General features: G+C 50.6%; 1 protein-coding gene across 1 annotated transcript in view; it reads right to left on the bottom strand.

Moving 5' to 3' along the window:
- Positions 1–807: 807 nt before the first annotated feature.
- The window catches only part of LOC140404157 (uncharacterized), a 96715-nt gene continuing 72345 nt past the window's right edge, over positions 808–25177 (bottom strand). Inside the window, exons 10-11 of the mRNA XM_072492574.1 lie at positions 21544–21707; positions 808–1322 (exon numbers count right to left, since the gene is read on the bottom strand). Coding sequence (XP_072348675.1) covers positions 902–1322; positions 21544–21707 — 585 coding nt within the window. The 3' untranslated portion in view covers positions 808–901. The remainder of the gene's footprint in view (positions 1323–21543; positions 21708–25177) is intronic.

Below are 25177 nucleotides of genomic sequence, written 5' to 3'. Positions count from 1 at the left end.
CCGGGGGGTTCCCGACGGCGTGGGGCTGCTCCACAATGGGAAACCCCATTGACCAGCCGGCGAAACGGAGAAACCCGTCCATAACCTCCCAAACGGAGAATTCCATCCTTTATGTATTTCCCTCTGTTTATTCACCAACATACTTTTTAGTCCATTTACTCAATCAACCTTAGCCAGCTCTCCCCTGATACCTATGTAGTTGGCTTTGTTTAGGATTTTTGTTTGGAACTGGAGTATGTCACTTTCAAACTTAATATATTATGATCACTTTTCCCCAGAGGAACTTTTATGATGTGATTACTAATTAAACTTTTCCTAATACACAATACTAATCTAAAATAGCTGGTACCACCAGATAAGTGTTCCAGTAAGCTGTCGCAAAAGCATTCTACATGCTCTGTCCTTCAACATAATAATTTGGGCCTGTAAATTACTCCCGCCAGCGGTTTCTGACCCTCGGGATCCTAATCTTCACCGATACTGATTCTACTTTCTGATCTTCTGGCCAAGATCTTTTGCCTCATTGCCTTACTGCTTCCATTATGTCATCCTTTACTATCAGGGCTACTCCTCCACCGATTCCTTCTGGAGATCACTTAATAGATTGCCAAACTAAACATAATATTTTTCAATTATATGGAAGTATTAGTATTGAAGTCTTTGAAATTATGAAAGGTTTTGATACAATTGAAAGAAAGAATGTTTCCACTTGTGGAAAAAGCAAAATTAGAGGCCATCAACTTAAGATAGTCACCAATCAAATAGAAAATTCAGAAGAAGCTTCTTTCTCCAGAGTGGTGAGAATAGTATTGATTTATTTAAGGGAAGGCTAGATAAACATATGAAAGACCAGGGAATTGAAGGTTATGCTGATTGAATTTGATGAAGAAAGATAGGAGGATCATAAATGGCAGCTTGAACAGGTTGGACCAAATAGCCTGTAACTGCACTTTACATTCACTCTGATGGGAAACATTTCCATTCTCACCCAGTATAACTTTAACATCACCTGCCATTCTGTTTCAGTTACTTGTCCTGCAGCATTTTCTACAGTGAAACTGAGACACTCCTGCACTGCTCCAGTGCTTCTTTTATTTATGTAGTCCTCTTCCTCAAACATTTGCCAACTAAGTGTGTTTCTGTGAGTTTTTTTCAGAACGTCGATTTCATTAAATATTCTTCCTGTGCTGCCCAGGCCTTCGTCAGATACTCGCTCTTTGGTCAACATATTCCATTGATGCTCTTTTAACCTCTTTAGAGGTGGTATTGCATTTACAACCTTTTCTACTGCAGGATGCTTGTTTTCTTCTGTTGCTACATTTCTGAAAGTCAAAGAGAACATACATTTGAAAAAAAAAATGCAAACTGAATTGCAGTAACGCTAGTTATCTTTTGACTAGTGTTTCAGGTATTTATCCCCCATTAATGAATATTTCTACATCGCACAGCTGACAGAATCCCTAGTGCTATCTCAGGTAGTTGAGATACTGGGTGGGCTATAAAATAATAGAGGAAGTATTAGAAAGGCTAGCTATATTTAAAGTTTATAAGTTACAACAACCAGATGGGAGGCATCCAAGATTGCGGAGGAAAGTAAAGATGGAAACTGCAGAGGCATTGGTCATAATTTTCCAATCTTCCCCAGAACTGAGGCTGTGCCAGAGGGCTGCAGAATTGCAGAAGTAAACTCAGCAGCTACTGGCCAGTTGATTTAACATCGGCCTCACCATAGCCACCGCCATCGAGACCTGCGTCCTCCACGAAAACGCGACCAGCCGGTACTCCCAGTTCCAGGCGGCCGAATCGGCACGGCAGGGGTCCTACGAGCCCGAGCGGGTCCAGTCGATTGAGTTCCTCCCGGCCCGCAGCCCGGACGAGGGCGGCCATTTTGCGCGCTTTCCGAGGCCTCCCGCGCTTGTACGCGCCAAAAGAGGGGATGTCGACGCAGAGGGACGGGATGCGCAGGCGTGCTCTCTGCAAGACCGCACCACGCATGCGCGGTGATGCAACGAATGCCATGACATCACGACGTGCGGCAACTATGGATCTGCACACTTAAAGCGGCGATGTCCGGCCAAAGCGCGACAATGCCTCATGCTGTGGCAGGATGGGCGACTACGCTGCCTGCTGTCGAGCAGCTCAACCTGCCAACTCTCCGCAATTCCGCCAGCCTCGCAGGGACGTGCGGGCCATTCAGCCCCCATACACCGAGTCATACCCTGACGACGTGCAGACCGGTGATACCGACGATCGGGAACCCTTCCGCGTTGCGGTAATAAACAAGAACCGGATGTCCCCGAGTTGGACCCACCAGCCGATGCCAGTGCACAGCGTTAATCCAGGCGATGAATGGTGTACCACCCTAACGGTCAACCGATCACCAATCACATTCCGCTTAGATACTGGTGCCTCCGCCAATCTCATTGCATGGTCAGCCTTCCACACCTTGAAGGTTAAACCACCGATTCTGCCTTCCCACTGTCAGCTGGTTGATTATGACGGAAACATTATCCCGGCCATGGGGTCCAGCCAGCTCAAGGTTGCACACAATTCACATACAACCACACTGTCTTTTGAGATAGTTGGATCCTCGAAGGACTCTCTGTTAGGCGCACAGGCGTGCAAGATCTTCCACCTCGTTCAGTGGGTACACACTTTGTCTCCAGAAGGCACGTCCGTTTTCCCGGATGCAGACTTTAGGGCGCAGCTCCACTCGCTCCTCGCCCATAACCAGGAGGTTTTCGAGGGCATGGGCACACTGCCCTACACTTACAGAATACGGCTCAAACCAGATCGCCTCAAGCAGCAGCTGCAGGACCTGCAGGACCAAGGAGTGCTTTCCCGGGTCACGGAGCCAACGCCATGGGTCAGCTCCATGGTGTGCATAAAAAAGCCCTCCGGCAAGCTCCGGATCTGCATCGACCCAAAAGACCTGAACAATAACATCATGAGGGAACGCTACCCCATACCCAAACGGGAAGAAATCACGAGCGAAATGGCCAGCACTAAAATTTTCACCAAGCTTGATGCCTCAAAGGGTTTTTGGCAGATTCAACTGGATCAGTCCAGCAGGAAGCTGTGCACTTTCAACACTCCCTTTGGCAGATACTGCTACAATAGGATGCCATTTGGCATCATCTCGGCATCCGAGGTGTTTCATCGCATCATGGAACAGATGATGGAGGGCATCGAAGGGGTACGAGTCTATGTTGACGACGTCATCATCTGGTCCACCACACCACAGGAGCACATCAGTCGTCTCAAGCGTGTCTTTGCACGGATACGAGATCAGGGCCTGCGCCTCAACCGAGCCAAGTGCTCTTTTGGCCAAACTGAGCTAAAGTTTCTGGGGGACCACATAGCCCGGTCAGGGGTGCGGCCAGATGCCGACAAAGTGGCAGCTATTGCAGCCATGCCGCAGCCAGCAGACAAGAAGGCAGTGTTACGCTTTCTTGGGATGGTCAACTTCCTGGGGAAGTTTATTCCCAACCTTGCCTCGCACACAACGGCTCTTCGCCACCTGGTCAAGAAGACAACGGAATTCCAGTGGCTGCCCGCACACCAGAAGGAATGGGAGGAGCTCAAGATCAAGCTCACCACCGCCCCGGTATTGGCGTTCTTCGAGACCACTCGGGACACAAAGATCTCGACTGATGCCAGCCAGTCCGGCATTGGGGCGGTACTCCTGCAACTGGACGACACTGCATCATGGGGCCCGGTCGCCTATGCCTCGCGGGCCATGACCCTAACAGAACAGCGCTATGCGCAGATTGAAAAGGAGTGCCTGGGTTTGTTGACCGGCATCGACAAATTCCACGATTATGTGTATGGTCTTCCGCGGTTCACTGTGGAGACCGCCCATCGCCCCTGGTCGGCATCATTCAGAAGGACCTCAACGATATGACCCCTCGCCTCCAGCGCATTCTGCTCAAGCTCCGGAGTTACGACTTCCAACTTGTCTACACCCAGGGAAAGGACCTCATCATCGCGAATGCCCTGTCCAGAGCAGTGACCACACCGCCCGAATCGGAGGGGTTCGTTTGTCAGGTCGACGCACAAGTAGCCTTCACATCGGCCAATCTGCCGGCTACTGATGCACGCCTGGCCCACATTCACCGTGAGACTGCGGCTGACCCCCTTCTACAACGTGTGATGCGTCACATGACGGAAGGGTGCCTCAAGGGGCAGTGCCCACAATTCTACAATGTCCGGGACGACTTGGCCGTCGTTGATGGTGTCCTCTTAAAGTTGGACCGGATTGTGATCCCACACAGCATTCACCGGCTTTTCCTCGAACAACTGCACGAAGGCTATCTCGGAGTTGAAAAGTGCAGGCGGAGCGCCCGAGAAGCTGTGTACTGGCCGGACATTAGCGACAACATCGCTAACATTGTGCTCAACTGCCCCACCTGCCAAAGGTTTCAGCCGGCGCAACCCCCTGAGACACTTCAGCCTCATGAGTTGGTCACGTCCCCCTGGGCAAAAGTGGGTGTGGACCTCTTTCATGCGCTCGGCAGGGACTACGTCATTATAATTGACTATTCTTCAAATTATCCGGAGGTCATACCCCTGCACGACTTGACATCATCAGCTGTCATCAGAGTATGCAAAGAGACCTTTGCTCGCCACGGCATCCCCCTCACCGTCATGTCTGACAACGGGCCCTGTTTTGCGAGCCAAGAATAGTCTTCTTATGCCGCTTCATACGACTTCACACACATAACGTCCAGCCCTTTGCATCCCCAGTCGAATGGCAAGGCGGAAAAGGTCGTCCATATCGTGAAGCGGCTCCTCTGCAAGGCTGCTGATGCCAGATCTGATTTCTGTTTAGCCCTGCTGGCCTATCGCTCGGCCCCACTGTCCACGGGCCTCTCGCCAGCCCAGCTGTTGATGGGTCGCACCCTCAGGACCACTGTGCCGTCTATTCATGTTCCTAAACCCGACCATGCTCCAGTACTGCAAATGATGCGACAGCAGCGTGCTCAGCAGAAGGTGGCACATGACGCTCGGGCAACTAATCTTCCTGCCCTGGCGCCTGGAGACAACGTCCGCGTACACCTATCGGAGGGTGGCTGGTCGGCAACCGCCGAGGTTCTCCGCCGCGTGGCTCACCGCTCGTTCCTGGTTCGCATGCCTGATGGCTCCATTCGCCGGCGTAATCGGCGGGCCCTTCGGCTGCTTCCGCGCTCGCTACGTGATCATGCACCGGTGCCACGCCCTCCTGTTGTCCCTGATGTCGGCTTTTTTGAGCTTCCTGCCACTCTGCCTATTCCTCTCTCGCCCTTGGCCAGGCCCATTCCTCAGCCGGTGGATCCTGACCCACCCTTGAGGCGGTCAACCCGAATTCGCGCCCACCTAATAGACTGGACTTATGAGCCTGTTTGCACATTGGACTCACTGAATTGTTTTGCAATACTGTTAACGAGTTTCTTCTTGTCGTTCCAGAAGTTCTCTGCTGTTTGCACTTGTTTTGTTTGTGGTACAACCTCGTTGCTTTGTTGCACCTGACACCTTCCTATGTACATAGTTTAGCTTCATGTACATGTTGTAAATATTGCACACACATACTCAGTTGCACTCAGTACACACCAATATTTATTACCATGTAGGCACATATTCTTGTGAAAAGGGGGGATGTCATGATATCCACATTAACATATCATGGTGCAATCACACACACACACTGATGGACAGGTAGTTGGATCAACCAACACACACACAACATCGCAGCCAATCACCAGTGAGAGCACATGCACTATAAAACAGGGAACACCACAGTTCCCGCTCATTCTACCAGGGGATATCTCAGAGCACAGAGCTCACAGCGTGCCACTCAGCCATGCACCATGTGCTGAGTGCCTCACTAAGATAGTGCTAGGGCTGGGTCCACAGGTTAGCTGGTGAAGTACGAACCACAGCCAGAAGTTAATAGTTATTATTGTACAGAATAATAAAACAGAGTTGTACCATCTACACCCGTGTTGGTTCGTTTGTGTATCGGAACACCCAACACGACAGGTGATGGGTAATATCTTAGCAATGTAAAACCAAGATAAAATTAACAATGGGCACAATTTAACCAAATGAGAACAAAGTCCCATAACAAGCACGTTAGCCGCGTGTTTCCTGGCGCTCGCAGTTCTGAAAAGCACAACGCTATCGCATGGCACTCGAGTTAGATAGGAAATGCACAGCTGAGGCCACACATAGCCCCATTTTCTACACTGAGGAGCTCCGCTGGCCAGAACTCCTCGGCGTAGCGAGAGATCGAGCCACCATTGTTAAATGGCATCCCGATCTCTGGAGCCCCTGACGAGACCCATCCCCCAGTCCCAGCTCACTCCGAGAGGTCCCTCATGTTGAAAATCTGAAATAAAACAGAAAATGCTGGAACTGCTCAGCAGCTCTGACAACAACTGTGGAAAAAGAAGCAGAGTTAACATTTCAGGTCAATGACTTTGAAAGGTCCTAGGTTTCAGTGGAATTTCGATACATCACCCAAAAAAAATAAAGACCTGACGGAATGCGGCTCTTACAGACCCATTTCACTGCTAAATGTAAACGCGAAAATACTCGCGAAGGTCTTGGCCAAAAGATTGGAGAACTGCCTACCAGCGGTGGTCGCAGAGGACCAGACGGGTTTTGTCAAGGGTAGGCAGCTTACTGCGAACACAGGTGGCTGATGAATGTAATAATGAGACCCCCCCTGGGGGAAAGAACACAAGAACACCAGAGGTGATCGTCTCTCTGGGCGCAGAAAAGGCCTTCGAAAGTGGTTTGGGCTAGGAGTAGGATTCACCTCCTAGGTGAAACTCCTGTACAAATGAAATGAAAATCGCTTATTGTCACAAGTAGGCTTCAAATGAAGTTACTGTGAAAAGCCCCTAGTCGCCACATTCCGGATCCTTCCCGTAACAGCCTCCCCGAACAGGCGCCGGAATGTGGCGACTAGGGGCTTTTCACAGTAACTTCATTTGAAGCCTACTTGTGACAATAAGCGATTTTCATTTCATTTCACCTCCAAGGTGAGCGTTCGGACTAACACCACCAGCTCTGAATACTTCCAGCTGCACAGAGGCACTCGGCAGGGATGCTTACTGTCCCCGCTCCTGTTTGCCCTAGCAATTGAACCCCTGGCAATCACTCTGCGAGACGCGAATAGCTGGAAGGGCATACAAAGGGGAGGCAGAGAGCACAGTCTCACTCTATGCGGATGACCTGCTCCGCTACGTCTTGGAACCGCAGGAAGGCCCGAGAGCAATCACACAGCTCCTGAAAGAGTTCGGAAACTTCTCGGGTTACAAACAAAACCTGGGCAAGAGCGAGGTATTCCCGGTGAACCCAAACGGGGGAGGGACAGAGCTGGAGGAACTCCCATTCAAACTAGCCCAAAACAAATTCCGCTACCTGGGGATCCAAATAGCCCGGGACAGGACACTGACCCATAAGTGAAATCTGACTAGCCTGGTGGAGGAAGTCAAAAATGACCTGCAGAGATGGGACATACTCCCCCTCTCCCTGGCAGGGAGGGTGCAGACGATCAAAATAACGTACCGCCGAGGTCCCCCTTCATGTTCAGATCAATACCTATCTTCATCCCCAAGGCCTTTTTCCAAAGTATAGACAAAATGATCATGCCATTTGGGTGAGGGAATAAGAACCCGAGAGTCCCCAAATCAACACTGCAAAGCAGAAACAATAGAACCCGAGAGTCCCCAAATCAACGCTGCAAAGCAGAAACAATAGGAGTGGCCTGGCACTACCAAACGTACAATATTACCAGTGGGCAGCTACGGCAGGAAGAGTGAGGAGATAGATACGTGAGCCCACTATGGAATGGGTGTGGATAGAGGAGGCCTCCTGCAAGGGGCTGACCCTCAGGGCTCTCGCCATGGCAGTACTCCCCCCCCGCCTCCCAAACGAAGTACACATCCTGCCCAGTGGTGGTAACCACAAGGACATGGAATCAAATGAGGCAACATTTTGGTCTGCCGAGATGACCCCCATCTGCGGAAACCACAAGTTCCCACCAGCCATGTTAGACAACACCTTCACAAAATGGAGACAGGACGGGGGGGACGCTGACAGTCCGGAACTTTTACATAGGGGATGTGGTATTATAAGACCATAAGACATAGGAGTGGAAGTAAGGCCATTCGGCCCATCGAGTACACTCCACCATTCAATCATGGCTGATTTCAACTCCATTTACCCGCTCTCTCTCCATAGCCCTTAATTCCTCAAGAAATCAAGAATTTATCAACTTCTGTCTTAAAGACACTCAACGTCCCGGCCTCCGCCGCCCTCTGTGGCAATGAATTCCACAGACCCACCACTCTCTGGCTGAAGAAATTTCTCCTCATCTCTGTTCTAAAGTGACTCCCTTTTATTCTAAGGCTGTGCCCCCGGGTCCTAGTCTCCCCTGCTAATGGAAACAACTTCCCTACATCCACCTTATCTAAGCCATTCATTATCTTGTAAATTTCTATTAGATCTCCCCTCAACCTCCTAAACTCCAATGAATATAATCCCAGGATCCTCAGACGTTCATCGTATGTTAGGCCTACCATTCCTGGGATCATCCGTGTGAATCTCCGCTGGACCCGCTCCAGTGCCAGTATGTCCTTCCTGAGGTGTGGGGCCCAAAATTGCTCACAGTATTCTAAATGGGGCCCAACTAGTGCTTTATAAAGCTTCAGAAGTACATCCCTGCTTTTATATTCCAAGCCTCTTGAGATGAATGACAACATTGCATTTGCTTTCTTAATTACGCACTCAACCTGCAAGTTTACCTTTAGAGAATCCTGGACTAGGACTCCCAAGTCCCTTTGCACTTCAGCATTATGAATTTTGTCACCGTTTAGAAAATAGTCCATGCCTCTATTCTTTATTCCAAAGTGCAAGACCTCGCACTTGCCCACGTTGAATTTCATCAGCCATTTCTTGGACCACTCTCCTAAACTGTCTAAATCTTTCTGCAGCCTCCCCACCTCCTCCATACTACCTGCCCCTCCACCTATCTTTGTATCATCGGCAAACTTAGCCAGAATGCCCCCAGTCCCATCATCTAGATCATTAATATATAAAGAGAACAGCTGTGGCCCCAACACTGAACCCTGCGGGACACCACTCGTCACCGGTTGCCATTCCGAAAAAGAACCTTTTATCCCAACTCTCTGCCTTCTGCCTGACAGCCAATCGTCAATCCATGTTAGTACCTTGCCTCGAATACCATGGGCCCTTATTTTACTCAGCAGTCTCCCATGAGGCACCTTATCAAAGGCCTTTTGGAAGTCAAGATAGATAACATCCATTGGCTCTCCTTGGTCTAACCTATTTGTTATCTTTTATTATTATCAGGTATTGCTGTACCTAAGAGGCTGATGACCTTTGGTTAAACCTAGGAGTTTACCATTGGCTGTTGATACATAGCTCCGCCCTGACAGGCGAAGTATAAGAACCGGTGCCGTCCCAACAGCCTTCACTTTCTGTACCGAAGCTGCTGGGAAACAAGGTTGAGTCGATTAAAGTCTTCAGTTATGAAATCACTTCGTCTTGAGTGTAATTGATCGTGCATCAATTTAATCGACTAGGCTTAAGCTGGAAGGATGGATCTCCGCATCAAACCGGAGTGCCTACAACTCAACCCCCACGCGGAGAACTCGGCTGCAATATTTAAACACTGGCTGGCGTGCTTTAAAGGCTACCTCGAGACGGCGGGCGGCACCTCCTCAGAAGAACAGAAAATGCATCTCCTGCGCTCAAGGGTCAGCCCTGGGATCTACCCTTATCGAGGAGGCGGACAGGACTATGATGCCGCGATCGAACTATTAAAAGGACACTATATCCGCCCTGTAAATCAGGTCTACGCACGTCACCGGCTTGCAACTAGACGGCAAAGCCCCGGGGAAACGTTGGAGGATTTCTACCGGGTGCTACTGGTGCTGGGCCGAAACTGTGGCTGCCCGCAAGTTTCGGGGAGCGAGCACAGGGAACTTTTAATCAGGGATGCTTTCGTAGCAGGTATGAGCTCCTCAGAGATCAGCCGAAGACTCCTAGAAAAGGACACCCTGGGACTTAGAGAGGCACGGGCCCTGGCAGGGTCTATGGACGTAGCCTCCCAAAATGCGCAGTCCCCTGGGCTGCGTGGCACCCCACAGCGGCAGCCCCACAGACCTTCCCCCTGACCCCGCAGGCCTGCACTGCGAGACGGCCGCTAACGCCGCTGGGCCCAGCTGTTTCTTCTGAGGGCAGGCAAATCATCCCTGCCCGCACTGTCCGGCCCGCACCGCCACCTGCAAAGGGTGCGGCAAGAAGGGCCACTTTATGGGGGTCTGCAGGCCCGCGCCGTGGCCACGGTCTCCAGCGACTCCGGACCGCCGCGGCAACACCCCCTTCAGGCCCCGACCGGCCAGCGCTCACCGCCACCCCCCTATCCGAGAGCCACGTGCGACCCACGGGCGCGGACATCTTGCCCCCCGGACACCACGCTGGACGGGTGGGCGCCGCCATTTTGTCCATCCCCGCCGCCATCTTGTCCATCCCCGGCCACCATGTGCGATCCAAGGGAGACGCCATCTTGGATGGGGCCCCAGGCCCCCAGCACGGCCGACTACACGCTGCCCAATCAGAAATCGCATCTGCTTCATCTGGCCTCGGTGACACTGGACCAAAGTCGACCTCGGACACTCGCAACAGCAACAACGACGGTCTTCATCAACGGCCACGAGACGTCTTGCCTGATTGACTCTGGGAGCACGGAAAGCTTTGTCCACCCCGACACGGTAAGGCGCTGTTCACTTGTTACCCACCCTGTAAACCAAAGGATCTCCCTGGCCTCCGGGTCACATTCGGTGGAGATAAAGGGGTTCTGCCTAGCGAACCTCACTGTCCAAGGCAGGAGATTCACCAATTTCAGCCTTTATGTCCTGCCGCACCTCTGCACGGCTACACTCCTGGGGTTGGACTTCCAATGTAACTTGCAAAGCCTGACCTTTAAATTCGGCGGCCCTATACCCCCCCTTACTGTCTGCGGCCTCCTTCCCTGTTTGCGAACCTCACCCCGGATTGCAAACCCGTTGCCACCAGGAGCAGACGGTACAGTACCCAGGACCGGACCTTCATCAGGTCAGAGGTCCAAAGGCTGCTGAGGGAAGGGGTCATCAAAGCGAGCAACAGTCCCTGGAGAGCTCAAGTAGTGGTGGTAAAGACCGGGGAGAAACATAGGATGGTCATCCTACAGTCAGACCATCAACAGGTTTACACAGCTGGACGCGTACCCTCTCCCCCGTATAGCCGACCTGGTAAACAGGATCGCGCAATACAAGGTCTTCTCCACGGTGGATCTCAAGTCCGTCTACCACCAGCTACCCCTCCGTAATAGTGACCGCAGGTACACTGCCTTCGAAGGAGATGGGCGGCTCTATCAATTTTTAAGAGTTCCCTTTGGTGTCACTAATGGGGTCTCGGTCTTCCAGCGAGAGATGGACCGAATGGTTGACCGGTACGGCTTACGCACAATCTTCCCGTATCTGGATAACGTCACCATCTGTGGCCATGACCAGCAGGACCACGACACCAACCTCCGCAAATTTCTCCAGACCGTGAAAATCCTTAACTTAACGTACAATAAGGATAAATGCGTATTTAGCACCAACCGTCTAGCCATTCTAGGCTACGTAGTGCAAAATGCAGTTATAGGCCTCGACCCTGAGCGCATGCGCCCCCTTATGGAGTTCCCCCTCCCTCACTGCCCCAAGGCCCTGAAACGCTGATTAGGGTTTTTCAGTTACTACGCCCAGTGGTACTACGCCTAACTACGCAGACAAAGCCCGACCCCTAATCCAGTCCACAACCTTCCCCCTGACGACGGAGGCCCGCCAGGCCTTCAGCTGCATCAAAGCAGACATTGCAAAGGCCACGATGCGCGCCATCAACGAGTCCCTCCCCTTCCAGGTCGAGAGCGATGCGTCCGCCGTAGCTCTGGCGGCCACCCTCAACCAAGCGGGCAGGCCCGTGGCCTTCTTCTCCCGTACCCTCCATGCTTCCGAAATTTGCCATTCCTCGGTCGAAAAAGAGGCACAAGCCATAGTAGAAGCTGTGCGACACTGGAGGCATTACCTGGCCGGCAGGAGATTCACTCTCCTCACGGACCAACGGTCAGTTGCTTTCATGTTCGATAATGCACAGCGGGGCAAGATTAAAAAGGACAAGATCTTGCTTTGGAGGATAAAACTCTCCACCTTCAACTATGAGATCTTGAACCGTCTGGGGAAGCTAAATGAGCCTCCTGATGCCCTGTCACGCGGCACTTGTATCACTGCACAAGTGGACCGCCTCCAAGCCCTCCACGAGGACCTCTGCCACACGGGGGTCACTCGTTTCTCCCACTTCATCAAGACCCGCAACCTGCCCTACGCCATCGAGAAGGTCAGGACAGTCACCAGGGACTGCCAAATCTGTGCGGAGTGCAAACCGCACTTCTACTGGCCAGCGAGGGTGCACCTGATAAAGGCTTCCCTTCCCTTTGAACGCCTCAGCATGGATTTCGTAGTGCGAAATGGAGTTATAGGCCCCGACACAGAGCGCATGCGTCCTCTTATGGAGTTCCTCCTCCCTCACTGCCCCAAGGCCCTGAAGCGCTGCCTCGGGTTTTTCAGTTACTACGCCCAGTGGGTCCCTAACTACGCAGACAAAGCCCGACCCCTAATCCAATCCACAACCTTCCCACTGTCGACGGACGCCCGCCAGACCTTCAGCCGCATCAAAGCAGACATTGCAAAGGCCACGATGCGCGCCATCGACGAGTCCCTCCCCTTCCAGGTCGAAAGCGATGCGTCCGACGTAGCTCTGGCGGCCACCCTCAACCAAGCGGGCAGGCCCTTGGCCTTCTTCTCCCGTACCCTCCATGCTTCCGAAATTTGCCATTCCTCGGTCGAAAAAGAGGCACAAGCCATAGTTGAAGCTGTGAGACATTGGAGGCATTACCTGGCCGGCAGGAGATTCACTCTCCTCACGGACCAACGGTCGGTTGCTTTCATGTTCGATAATGCACAGCGGAGCTAGATTAAAAATGACATGATCTTGCGTTGGAGGATAGAACTCTCCACCTTCAACTACGAGATTTTGTACTGTCCAGGGAAGCTAAACGAGCCTCCTGATGCCCTGTCCCGCGGCACTTGTGTCACTGCATGTAGCACCGTCAATATGACGCGAGGCAGGTTGAGGTAATGTCAATTGAAGGCTTTATTAAGCAGAACTTTATCCCCAGCAGCGTGGTTACAGAATACAACTGCTGAGGGAAATGGAGGGAAAAACTGGGTTCTTATACCGGCATTTCTGGGTGGAGTCCAGTAGGTGGCAGGTCCTATCAGGACCTGGCATCCCTCCACCAATAGCCTGTCGACACGTGGTGTACCGTATTACCCCTAATACATACCACCACACTGCACAAGTGGACCGCCTCCGAGCCCTCCACGAGGACCTCTGCCACCCGGGGGTCACTCGTTTCTTCCACTTCATCAAGACCCGCAACCTGCCCTACTCCATCGAAAAGGTCAGGACAGTCACCAGGGACTGCCAAATCTGCGCGGAGTGCAAACCGCACTTCTACCGGCCAGAGATGGCGCACCTGATAAAGGCTTCCCGTCCCTTTGAACACCTCAGCATGGATTTCAAAGGCCCCCTCCCCTCCACTGACCGCAACACGTACTTCCTGAACGTGATTGACGAGTACTCCCGGTTCACATTCGCTATCCCCTGTCCAGACATGACCGCAACCACCGTCATCATGGCCCTCCAGGGTATCTTTACACTGTTCGGTTTCCCTGCGTACATACACAGTGACAGGGGGTCCTCCTTTATGAGCGACGAACTGCGTCAATTCCTGCTCAGCAGGGGCATTGCCTCATGCAGGACAACCAGTTACAACCCCCGGGGAAACAGACAGGTGGAGAGGGAGAACGGAACGGTCTGGAAGACTGTTCTACTGGCCCTACGGTCCAGGAATCTCCCAGTCTCCCGCTGGCAAGAAGTCCTCCACGGCCCTCCACATGGCCCTCCATGCCATCCGGTCGCTGCTCTGTACAGCTACCAATCAGACACCTCATGAACGTCTTGTTTCCCCAGGAAGTTCTCCTCCGGGACCTCGCTCCCAACCTGGCTAGCGACACCCGGACCCATCCTGCTTCGGAAGCACGTGCGGGTGCACAAGTCGGACCCGTTGGTCGAGAGGGTCCACCTGCTGCACGCTAACCCCCAGTACACCTACGTGGCGTTTCCTGACAGTAGGCAAGATACAGATTCCCTCCGGGACCTGGCGCCCGCAGGAACCCCACGCGCACCCGAACCATTACCCCCCCACCTCCCACCCCCCCCCCCCCCCCCCCCCCCCCACAGCACCTCACTGGAGGGTCAGTATTCCCGCCGCTCCTGCCTAGGCCCGCCCACCCACCGACGCCCCCTACAGGCGCCCCCCCCCTCCCCGTGTCAACCGTTTGCCCCAACAGCACCGCCTAGGGGTGACAAAGCTGCCAGGGAAGCCAAAACCACACTCCCGGAGCCGCAACCACCTGGACCCCCACCAGAATCACCACCGAAGCCCAGACGATCCAGAAGGACGATCAGGCAACCCGATCGACTGATTGCTTCGCTGTGACTTTAACCGTGAACGAACACTTTGTAAATATTCTCGACAGCCCTGTAAGGAGGTACCACGCTACCTCCATATCTGATCATACCATGTTAAAGGCGACTGTTACCATTAGCCACCACCCCCGCCAGACTCTTTTTTAACAGGGGGTGAATGTGGTATTAAGAACATAGAACATAGAAAATACAGCACAGAACAGGCCCTTCGGCCCACGATGTTGTGCCGAACCTTTGTCCTAGATTAATCATAGATTATCATTGAATTTACAGCGCAGAAGGAGGCCACTCGGCCCCCTGAGTCCGCACCGGCTCCCGGAAAGAGCACCCGACCCAAACTCAACACCTCCACCCAACACCAAGGGCAATTTGGACATTAAGGGCAATTTATCATTGGCCAATTCACCTAACCCGCACATCTTTGGACTGTGGGAGGAAACCAGAGCACCCGGAGGAAACCCACGCAGACACGGGGAGGACGTGCAGACTCCGCACAGACAGTGACCCAAGCCGGAATCGAACCTGGAACCCTGGAGCTGTGAAGCAATTGTGCTATCCACAATGCTACCGTGCTGCCCTTGAGAACAAATAAATCTACACTATATCATTTTACCGTAATCCATGTACCTATCCAATAGCTGCTTGAAGGTCCCTAATGTTTCCGACTCAACTACTTCCACAGGCAGTGCATTCCATGCCCCCACTACTCTCTGGGTAAAGAACCTACCTCTGATATCCCTCCTATATCTTCCACCTTTCACCTTAAATTTATGTCCCCTTGTAATGGTTTGTTCCACCCGGGGAAAAAGTCTCTGAATGTCTACTCTATCTATTCCCCTGATCATCTTATAAACCTCTATCAAGTCGCCCCTCATCCTTCTTCGTTCTAATGAGAAAAGGCCTAGCACCCTCAACCTTTCCTCGTAAGACCTACTCTCCATTCCAGGCAACATCCTGGTAAATCTTCTTTGCACCTTTTCCAGAGCTTCCACATCCTTCCTAAAATGAGGCGAGTAGAACTGTACACAGTACTCCAAATGTGGCCTTACCAAAGTTTTGTACAGCTGCATCATCACCTCACGGCTCTTAAATTCAATCCCTCTGTTAATGAACGCGAGCACACCATAGGCCTTCTTCACAGCTCTATCCACTTGAGTGGCAACTTTCAAAGATGTATGAACATAGACCCCAAGATCTCTCTGCTCCTCCACATTGCCAAGAACCCTACCGTTAACCCTGTATTCCGCATTCATATTTGTCCTTCCAAAATGGACAACCTCACACTTTTCAGGGTTAAACTCCATCTGCCACTTCTCAGCCCAGCTCTGCATCCTATCTATGTCTCTTTGCAGCCGACAACAGCCCTCCTTACTATCCACAACTCCACCAATCTTCGTATCGTCTGCAAATTTACTGACCCTCCCTTCAACTCCCTCATCCAAGTCATTAATGAAAATCACAAACAGCAGAGGACCCAGAACTGATCCCTGCGTTACGCCACTGGTAACTGGGATCCAGGCTGAATATTTGCCATCCACCACCACTCTCTGACTTCTATCGGTTAGCCAGTTCGTTATCCAACTGGCCAAATTTCCCACTATCCCATGCCTCCTTACTTTCTGCATAAGCCTACCATGGGGAACTTTATCAAATGCCTTACTAATATCCATGTACACTACATCCACTGCTTTACCTTCATCCACATGCTTGGTCACCTCCTCAAAGAATTCAATAAGATTTGCAAGGCAAGACCTACCCCTCACAAATCCGTGCTGACTATCCCTAATCAAGCAGTGTCTTTCCAGATGCTCAGAAATCCTATCCTTCAGTACCCTTTCCATTACTTTGCCTACCACCGAAGTAAGACTAACTGGCCTGTAATTCCCAGGGTTATCCCTAGTCCCTTTTTTAAACAGGGGCATGACATTCGCCACTCTCCAATCCCCTGGTACCACCCCTGTTGACAGTGAGGACGAAAAGATCATTGCCAACGGCTCTGCAATTTCATCTCTTGCTTCCCATAGAATCCTTGGATATATCCCGTCAGGCCCGGGGGACTTGTCTATCCTCAAGTTTTTCAAAATGCCCAACACATCTTCCTTCCTAACAAGTATTTCCTCGAGCTTACCAATCTGTTTCACACTATCCTCTCCAACAATATTGCCCCTCTCATTTGTAAATACAGAAGAAAAGTACTCGTTCAAGACCTCTCCTATCTCTTCAGACTCAATACACAATCTCCCGCTACTGTCCTTGATCGGACCTACCCTCGCTCTAGTCATTCTCATATTCCTCACATATGTGTAAAAGGCCTTGGGGTTTTCCTTGATCCTACCTGCCAAAGATTGTTCATGCCCTCTCTTAGCTCTCCTAATCCCTTTCTTCAGTTCCCTCCTGGCTATCTTGTATCCCTCCAATGCCCTGTCTGAACCTTGTTTCCTCAACCTTACATAAGTCACCTTTTTCCTCTTAACAAGACATTCAACCTCTCTTGTCAACCATGGTTCCCTCACTCGACCATCTCTTCCCTGCCTGACAGGGACATACATATCAAGGACACGTAGCACCTGTTCCTTGAACAAGTTCCACATTTCACTTGTGTCCTTCCCTGCCAGCCTATGTTCCCAACTTATGCACTTCAATTCTTGTCTGACAACATCGTATTTACCCTTCCCCCAATTGTAAACCTTGCCCTGTTGCACATACCTATCCCTCTCCATTACTAAAGTGAAAGTCACAGAATTGTGGTCACTATCTCCAAAATGCTCCCCCACTAACAAATCTATCACTTTCCCTGGTTCATTACCCAGTACTAAATCCAATATTGCCCCTCCTCTGGTCGGACAATCTACATACTGTGTTAGAAAACATTCCTGGACACACTGCACAAACACCACCCCATCCAAACTATTTGATCTAAAGAGTTTCCACTCAATATTTGGGAAGTTAAAGTCGCCCATGACTACTACCCTATGACTTCTGCACCTTTCCAAAATCTGTTTCCCAATCTGTTCCTCCACATCTCTGCTACTATTGGGGGGCCTATAGAAAACTCCTAACAAGGTGACTGCTCCTTTCCTATTTCTGACTTCAACCCATACTACCTCAATAGGGTGATACTCCTCGAACTGCCTTTCTGCAGCTGTTATTAGAGATAGTATTAATAATGCCACCCCCCCACCTCTTTTACCACCCTCCCTAATCTTATTGAAACATCTATAACCAGGGACCTCCAACAACCATTTCTGCCCCTCTTCTATCCAAGTTTCCGTGATGGCCACCACATCGTAGTCCCAAGTACCGATCCATGCCTTAAGTTCACCCACCTTATTCCTGATGCTTCTTGCGTTGAAGTATACACACTTCAACCCATCTCCGTGCCTGCAAGTACTCTCCTTTGTCAGTGTTCCCTTCCCCACTGCCTCATTACACGCTTTGGCGTCCTGAATATCGGCTACCTTAGTTGCTGGACTACAAATCCGGTTCCCATTCCCCTGCCAAATTAGTTTAAACCCTCCCGAAGAGTACTAGAAAACCTCCCTCCCAGGATATTGGTGCCCCTCTGGTTCAGATGCAACCCGTCCTGCTTGTACAGGTCCCACCTTCCCCAGAATGCGCTCCAATTATCCAAATACCTGAAGCCCTCCCTCCTACACCATTCCTGCAGCCACGTGTTCAACTGCACTCTCTCCCTATTCCTAGTCTCGCTATCACGTGGCACCGGCAACAAACCAGAGATGACAACTCTGTCTGTCCTGGCTTTTAACTTCCAGCCTAACTCCCTAAACTTGTTTATTACCTCCACACCCCTTTTCCTACCTATGTCGTTGGTACCAATGTGCACCACGACTTCTGGCTGCTCACCCTCCCCCTTAAGGATCCTGAAGACACGATCCGAGACATCCCTGGCCCTGGCACCCGGGAGGCAACATACCTTCCGGGAGTCTCGCTCGCGACCACAGAATCTCCTATCTATTCCCCTAACCATTGAATCTCCTACAACTATTGCTTTTCTATTCTCCCCCCTTCCCTTCTGAGCCCCAGAGCCAGACTCAGTGCCAGAGACCTGGCCGCTAGGGCCTTCCTCCGGTAGGTCATCCCCCCCAACAGCATCCAAAACGGTATACTTGTTTTGAAGGGGAACGGCCACGAGGGATCCCTGCACTTTCTGCCTGTTTGTTTTTTTCCCCCTGACTGTAACCCAGCTATTCTTGTCCTGTACCTTGGGTGTGGTTACCTCCTTGTAACTCTTCTCAATCACCCCCTCTGCCTCCCGGATGATCCGAAGTTCATCCAGCTTCAGCTCCAGTTCCCTAACACGGTCTTTGAGGAGCTGAAGTTGGGTGCACTTCCCGCAGGTATAGTCAGTGGTATCCCTCACCACCCACATCCTACAGGAGGAGCATGTAACTGGCCTAGCCTCCATCCCCTCTTACCTGACAGAATATAGCTGCCCTGTGGACTAACTAGATCTCCGCCCTCCGACCCTGCTCCAAGTCAGCTACACTTTCTGTAAACTCCTGGCTCTCTTTGCGGAAATGTCGGAACCAAAATGAAAGGAGCACCTTACTCCCTCCTCACCTAACTCCCTCGGTCACCAAACTCTCACTATCGCACTCAAATGCACCAAATTCAGCACTCCCTCGGTCACCAAACTCTCATTATCGCACTCAAATGCACCAAATTCAGCACTCCCTCGGTCACCAAACTCTCACTATCGCACTCAAATGCACCAAATTCAGCACTCCCTCGGTCACCAAACTCTCATTATCGCACTCAAATGCACCAAATTCAGCACTCCCTCGGTCACCAAACTCTCATTATCGCACTCAAATGCACCAAATTCAGCACTCCCTCGGTCACCAAACTCTCATTATCGCACTCAAATGCACCAAATTCAGCACTCCCTCGGTCACCAAACTCTCATTATCACACTCAAATGCACCAAATTCAGCACTCAGTGCAAACAAAGTCTGCACTGTAGGGGATCACTTTTATACTGTGAATCTAGCCTCTGAAAACTGGCCTAATCCAATTAACTAATTAACAAGCTCCAGCTGCAAGTGCCTACAAGTAGAAGCCTGTTTAAAGCTGATTGAAAATTCACCTTCTTCTAAACCAAACAGCAACTTTTAAGTTAATTAACTAAATAAAAGAAAGACTAAACTTTAGATAAAAATGAAGCCTTATACTCCCTCGGTCACCAAACTCTCACTATCGCACTCAAATGCACCAAATTCAGCACTCAGTGCAAACAAAGTCTGCACTGTAGGGGATCACTTTTATACTGTGAATCTAGCCTCTGAAAACTGGCCTAATCAGGTATTGCTGTACCTAAGAGGCTGATGACCATTGGTTAAACCTAGGAGTTTACCATTGGCTGTTGATATGTAGCTCCACCCTGACAGGTGGAGTATAAGAACCGGTGCCGTTCCAGCAGCCTTCACTTTCTGTACCGAAGCTGCTGGGAAACAAGGTCGAGTCGATTAAAGCCTTCAGTTATGAAATCACTTTGTCTTGAGTGTAATTGATCGTGCATCAGGGGATAAACTAGCAACACTGGGAGAACTGATGGAAGAACTGGAACTACCGACTGGACAGGAGCTTAGACACCTACAAGTAAAACACTTTCTCCGCAAGGAGACAGTAGGATACCCCAGGGCCCCGGAGACCACATTACTGGAGGACCTGATAAACACGGACAGCAAGAAAGGTGGATACTGTGGGGCACTTTACCGACAGCTACTGGACAGGACGAGACTGCCACTGGACGAGGCCAGATGGAAATGGGAGGGCAAACTGGGGACAGAAGTGGGCTGGGGACTCTGGAGCGAAGCACTGAGCAAGGCCAACTCCACCTCCTCCTACGCAAGGCTCAGCCTCATGCAGTTCAAAGTGGTGCACAGAGCGCACCTAACCAGAAGCGAATGAACAGATTCTTTCCGGAGGTGGAGGATAAATGTAAAGTGTGCCAGAGAGGCCTGGCCAACCATACCCACATGATTTGGGCTTGTCACAAACTTGTAGGGTTCTGGACAGCCTTCTTCAAGGCAATGTCCAAGGTTGTGGGGGTGAGGGTGGAGCCATGTTAAGAGTGGCAATCTTTGGGGTATCCGAACAGCCAGAGCTACACATGGCGAAAAGGGCCAGCGCCCTAGCTTTCACTTCCCTAATCGCACGCCGGAGAATTCTGCTCGGCTGCCGATCAGCAGCACCACCCACAGCTGCAGACTGGTTGACAGACCTGGCGGAATTTCTCCACTTGGAAAAGATCAAATACACTATCCGAGGGTCGGAGGAAAGCTTCCTCAAAGCATGGGGACAAAGCCAACAGCGATTTGAGAAAAAGTGAGGGACAAGTGAAGACAGACAGGAATACACAACTCTGGGGGGGGGGGGTGAGAGGAAGAGAGCAGGGAACTCGTGGGAACTAAAGGGAGAAGCACGGGAGGAGGGGGCGGAAGCCCCCCCCCCCACCCCCAAATCCGCAAGGCAGTCAGTAGAAAGCATAAAAGGCAGAAAGAATAAAAGGAAGAGGGGGGAAAGGGGAGAATAGGAGCCGGGGACAGTACACCCTGAACAATAAAGGGGGATTTCAAGGAGGGGCGAGAATGGAAGGAGGGGGGATGAAGACATACCAAGACAGACAATATCAATATGTACATAAGAACCACACATACTGAAAATATTAAATGTAAAGTGTTACTGTGTATAAATTGAAAATACCAATAAAAATATTTTGAAAAAAAAGGAATTTTGATATATCAAAGATCTTTGACACAGGTTTCTTGATAGGTGAGGTAGTAAATGATAAGACTTGTTAAATCTTGCTCTCTCATAATTAAAATGTAATTGAGCCATGTTAATATTTGTGCTTTGAGAGGTTAGCCTAGGTACCTAATGTTTGAATCCCCCTCTGTTGCTTGACAGTGCCGTGTGACTGATATCTTCTGCGAAGCCAGGTTCCCCTTGTACATATCCCAAACAATCATACTGCGAAACAAAGAACTGATTTTCTGCACAAATCCCATTGCCTCCTCTTCAACCTCTTGCTGCATGAACTGTAAGTAAAAGATGATAAGTAAATAGTCAAACAGAAGTAGATAGTGAACGAATAGCTAAATCAGGCATTATAGGCAGAATGACAGACAAAAATAATTCTGCATTGATGTTGTTAAATATGGTAATATGTATTTGACACTTCTTCACTCAAGAAAGGTGCATGGTATAGACCTCAGCAGGCAAACAAAAAAAAACCTTTCTAAATACGACCATTTGGTCAATACTTACGGGTCAATATCCACAGGGGTTCTTCCACTCGTCTACCATCAACTTTAGCAAAAGATCATAAGACATGGAAGCAGAATTAGGCCCATCGAGTCTGCTCCGTCATTCAATCATGGCTGATATTTATCTCATCCCCTTTCGCCTGCCTTCTTCCCATAACACCTGATCCCCTTATTAATCAAGAACCTATCTATCTCTGTCTTAAAAACATTCAGTGATTTGGCCTCTACAGCTTTTTGCGGCAAAGAGTTCCACAGATTCACCACCCTCTGGCTGAAGAAATTCCTCCTCATCTCTGTTTTAAAGGTGTTGTGAGACTTCTTACTGTGCTCACCCCAGTCCAATGCCGGCATCTCCACATCCTGTTTTAAAGGATCATCTCTCTTTTTTTTTTAATTTAGAGTACCCAATTCATTTTTCCAATTAAGGGGCAATTTAGCGTGGCCAATCCACCTAGCCTGCACATCTTTGGGTTGTGGGGCGAAACCCACGCAAACACGGGGGGAATGTGCGAACTCCTCACGGACAGAGACCCAGAGCCGGGATCGAACCTGGGACCTCGGCGCTGTGAGGCAGCAGTGCTAACCCACTGCGCCACCATGCTGCCCTTGGATCGTCCCTTTAGTCTGAGATTGTGTCCTCTGCTTCTAGTTTTTCCTGCAAGTGGAAACATCCTCTCCACGTCCACTCTATCCAGGCCTCGCAGTATCCTGTAAGTTTCAATAAGATCCCCCCTCATCCTTCTAAACTCCAACGGGTACAGACCCAGAGTCCTCAACTGTTCCTCATACGACAAGCTCTTCATTCCAGGGATCATTCTGGTGAACCTCCTCTGGACCCTTTCCAAGGCCAGCACATCTTTCCTTATATACGGGGCCCTACACTGCTCACAATATTCTAAATGGGGTCTGACCAGAGCCATACACAGCCTCAAAAGTACTTCCCTGGTCCTGTATTCTAGCACTCTTAATATGAATGCTAACATTGCATTTGCCTTCTTAACTGCCGACTGAACATGCACGTTAACCTTAAGAGAATCAAATTGGACTTCCTGCAGGGTAGGAGAGCGGTCGCGGGCAACAAAGCTCAAACAGTCGTGTCCTGTTCCTGGGGGAGAGACAAAAAACAATGCGCAAACCGGCTGGTCTACCCCTATAATTTTGGATAATGTCCCAAACACCATTTCCCAGCTTCTCGCACCCCCAGAACATGTGCACATGGTTCACCGGCCCCTGCCCACATTTTTCGCCGGCCCCTGCCCACATTTTTCACACACGTCAACCACCCAATGTACACAGAAGTTCAATTGGGTAGCATCAATCACTTGGTTTCAGAGTACAGTATGTTTGGCCACAGTTGGCCTGTTGTTTACAGGGATTTTGTATTTGCTGAAAAGAATATAGAGTTTATCATAGATCATAGAATTTAGAGTGCAGAAGGAGGCCATTCGGCCCATCGAGTCTGCACCGGCTCTTGGAAAGAGCACCCTACCCAAGGTCAACACCTCCACCCTATCCCCCATAACCCAGTAACCCCATCCAACACTAAGGGCAATTTTGGACACTAAGGGCAATTTATCATGGCCAATCCACCTAACCTGCACGTCTTTGGACTGTGGGAGGAAACCGGAGCACCCGGAGGAAACCCACGCACACACGGGGGGATGTGCAGACTCCGCACAGACAGTGACCCAAGCCGGAATCGAACCTGGGATCCTGGAGCTGTGAAGCAATTGTGCTATCCACAATGCTACCGTGCTGCCCAAATATATACCTATAGCACTAGGTATATTTTGTAACTTGCGTAATCCTTAAAATCTGCATACATTTATGAAGGGAGGGAAGGAGTATTGTATTATAGCCAAACTTTTCATGTTTAATAAATGCTTTTTTCCTGGTGTTAAAAGTTAATTAGCGACTTCCAGTGGCGGCTATGAAGGTGTAAGTTGCACATTTGGTGGCTCCCGCTCTGGCCGGACTTTTGGACCTTTTTCCCCGACCTTTTTGCGGTTTTGAGCACCAGCTTTGAAGGCGCAGACAATTTGGCACTGGATCCACACATTGGTGTATGGAACAAAGAACTCCAAGGGATTGAAAAGGAAGAAATAAGAAGATAAGCAAGGGCTGGGTGGAGGTTGCGGCTGAAGACAATATGGCTGATGTTCGGACCCCTGCTGCGACGGCCCAACCATCAACGGAGGAGCTGATGCAGGTCATCCAAGAGGGCTTTGCTAGGCAGAAACGGGGCTGACTTGACCCGATAAAGGAATCGATCGATCGGCTGGAGCGCAGGCTGGGTGCCCAGGATCAGACGATTCAGAAGCTGGAGAAAGCGCTGGTGGACCAGGAGAAGCACCAAACAGTGGTTGAACTGGAGGTGGGGATGCTGAAGGATCAGCAAAAAAGGCTGCTGTAGAAGGTAGAAGACCTGGCAAATATAGCTCGTCGGCAGAACTTAAGAGTTGTCGGGCTCCCGGAGCGGGCTGAGGGGGCTGCGCTGGCGCGTTTGTGGCGAGTATGTTTCAGAAGCTTCTGGGGGTAGGGGTTTCCCCCCGACCGTTGGTGGTGGACAGGGCGTACAGAGCGATGGCGAGGAAGCCGCGGCCGGGGGACCCCCAAGAGCGATGGTGGTCCGGTTCCACAGGTTTGTGGACAAGGAGTGTGTTCTCCAGTGAGCCAAGCGTACGCGGAGCTGCAAATGGGACAATAGCATTTTGCGTGTTTATCAGGATCTGAGCGGGGAGGTGGCCAGAAGGAGGGCAGGCTTCAATCAAGTTAAGGTGATCCTGTTCAAGAAGAAGGTGAAATTTGGGCTGCTATACCCGGCACGTCTTTGAGTTACGCACGAGGACCAGCACCATTATTTTGAGTCGCCCGAAGACGCGATGGACTTTGCCAAGAAGGGCTGGTGCTGAACTGAGAACTTTTTGTTTTAAGTTGTAACTTTTTTGAGTGATGTTTATAAGTTTTGATTGTCATTTTTCTTCTGCATTTCGGTTTGGTTAAAGATGGGGAAAGTAAAAGTTATTCGGTTTCAACGGGTTTTCGGTGTTTTGTTGGGGGTGTCTGGTGGGGCTTTTTACTTTTTATTACCTGGATTTGCACTATTGGGGGGGTTCTTTGTGGGTTTTTCGTTTTGGGTTGTTTCTTCTGATAATTACGGTTTGATGAGGGAAGTGGTTTCGATGGGCGGGCAGGAGGGAAGTGGGGGAACACTAGGTGGGTGACTTCTTGGCGCCGGAGTG

This window comes from Scyliorhinus torazame, chromosome 29 (assembly GCF_047496885.1).
Source record: "Scyliorhinus torazame isolate Kashiwa2021f chromosome 29, sScyTor2.1, whole genome shotgun sequence".
NCBI lineage: Eukaryota > Metazoa > Chordata > Chondrichthyes > Carcharhiniformes > Scyliorhinidae > Scyliorhinus > Scyliorhinus torazame.
The sequence above is the reverse complement of the archived record's forward strand: the minus strand, read 5'-3'. Positions and strand labels throughout refer to the sequence as shown.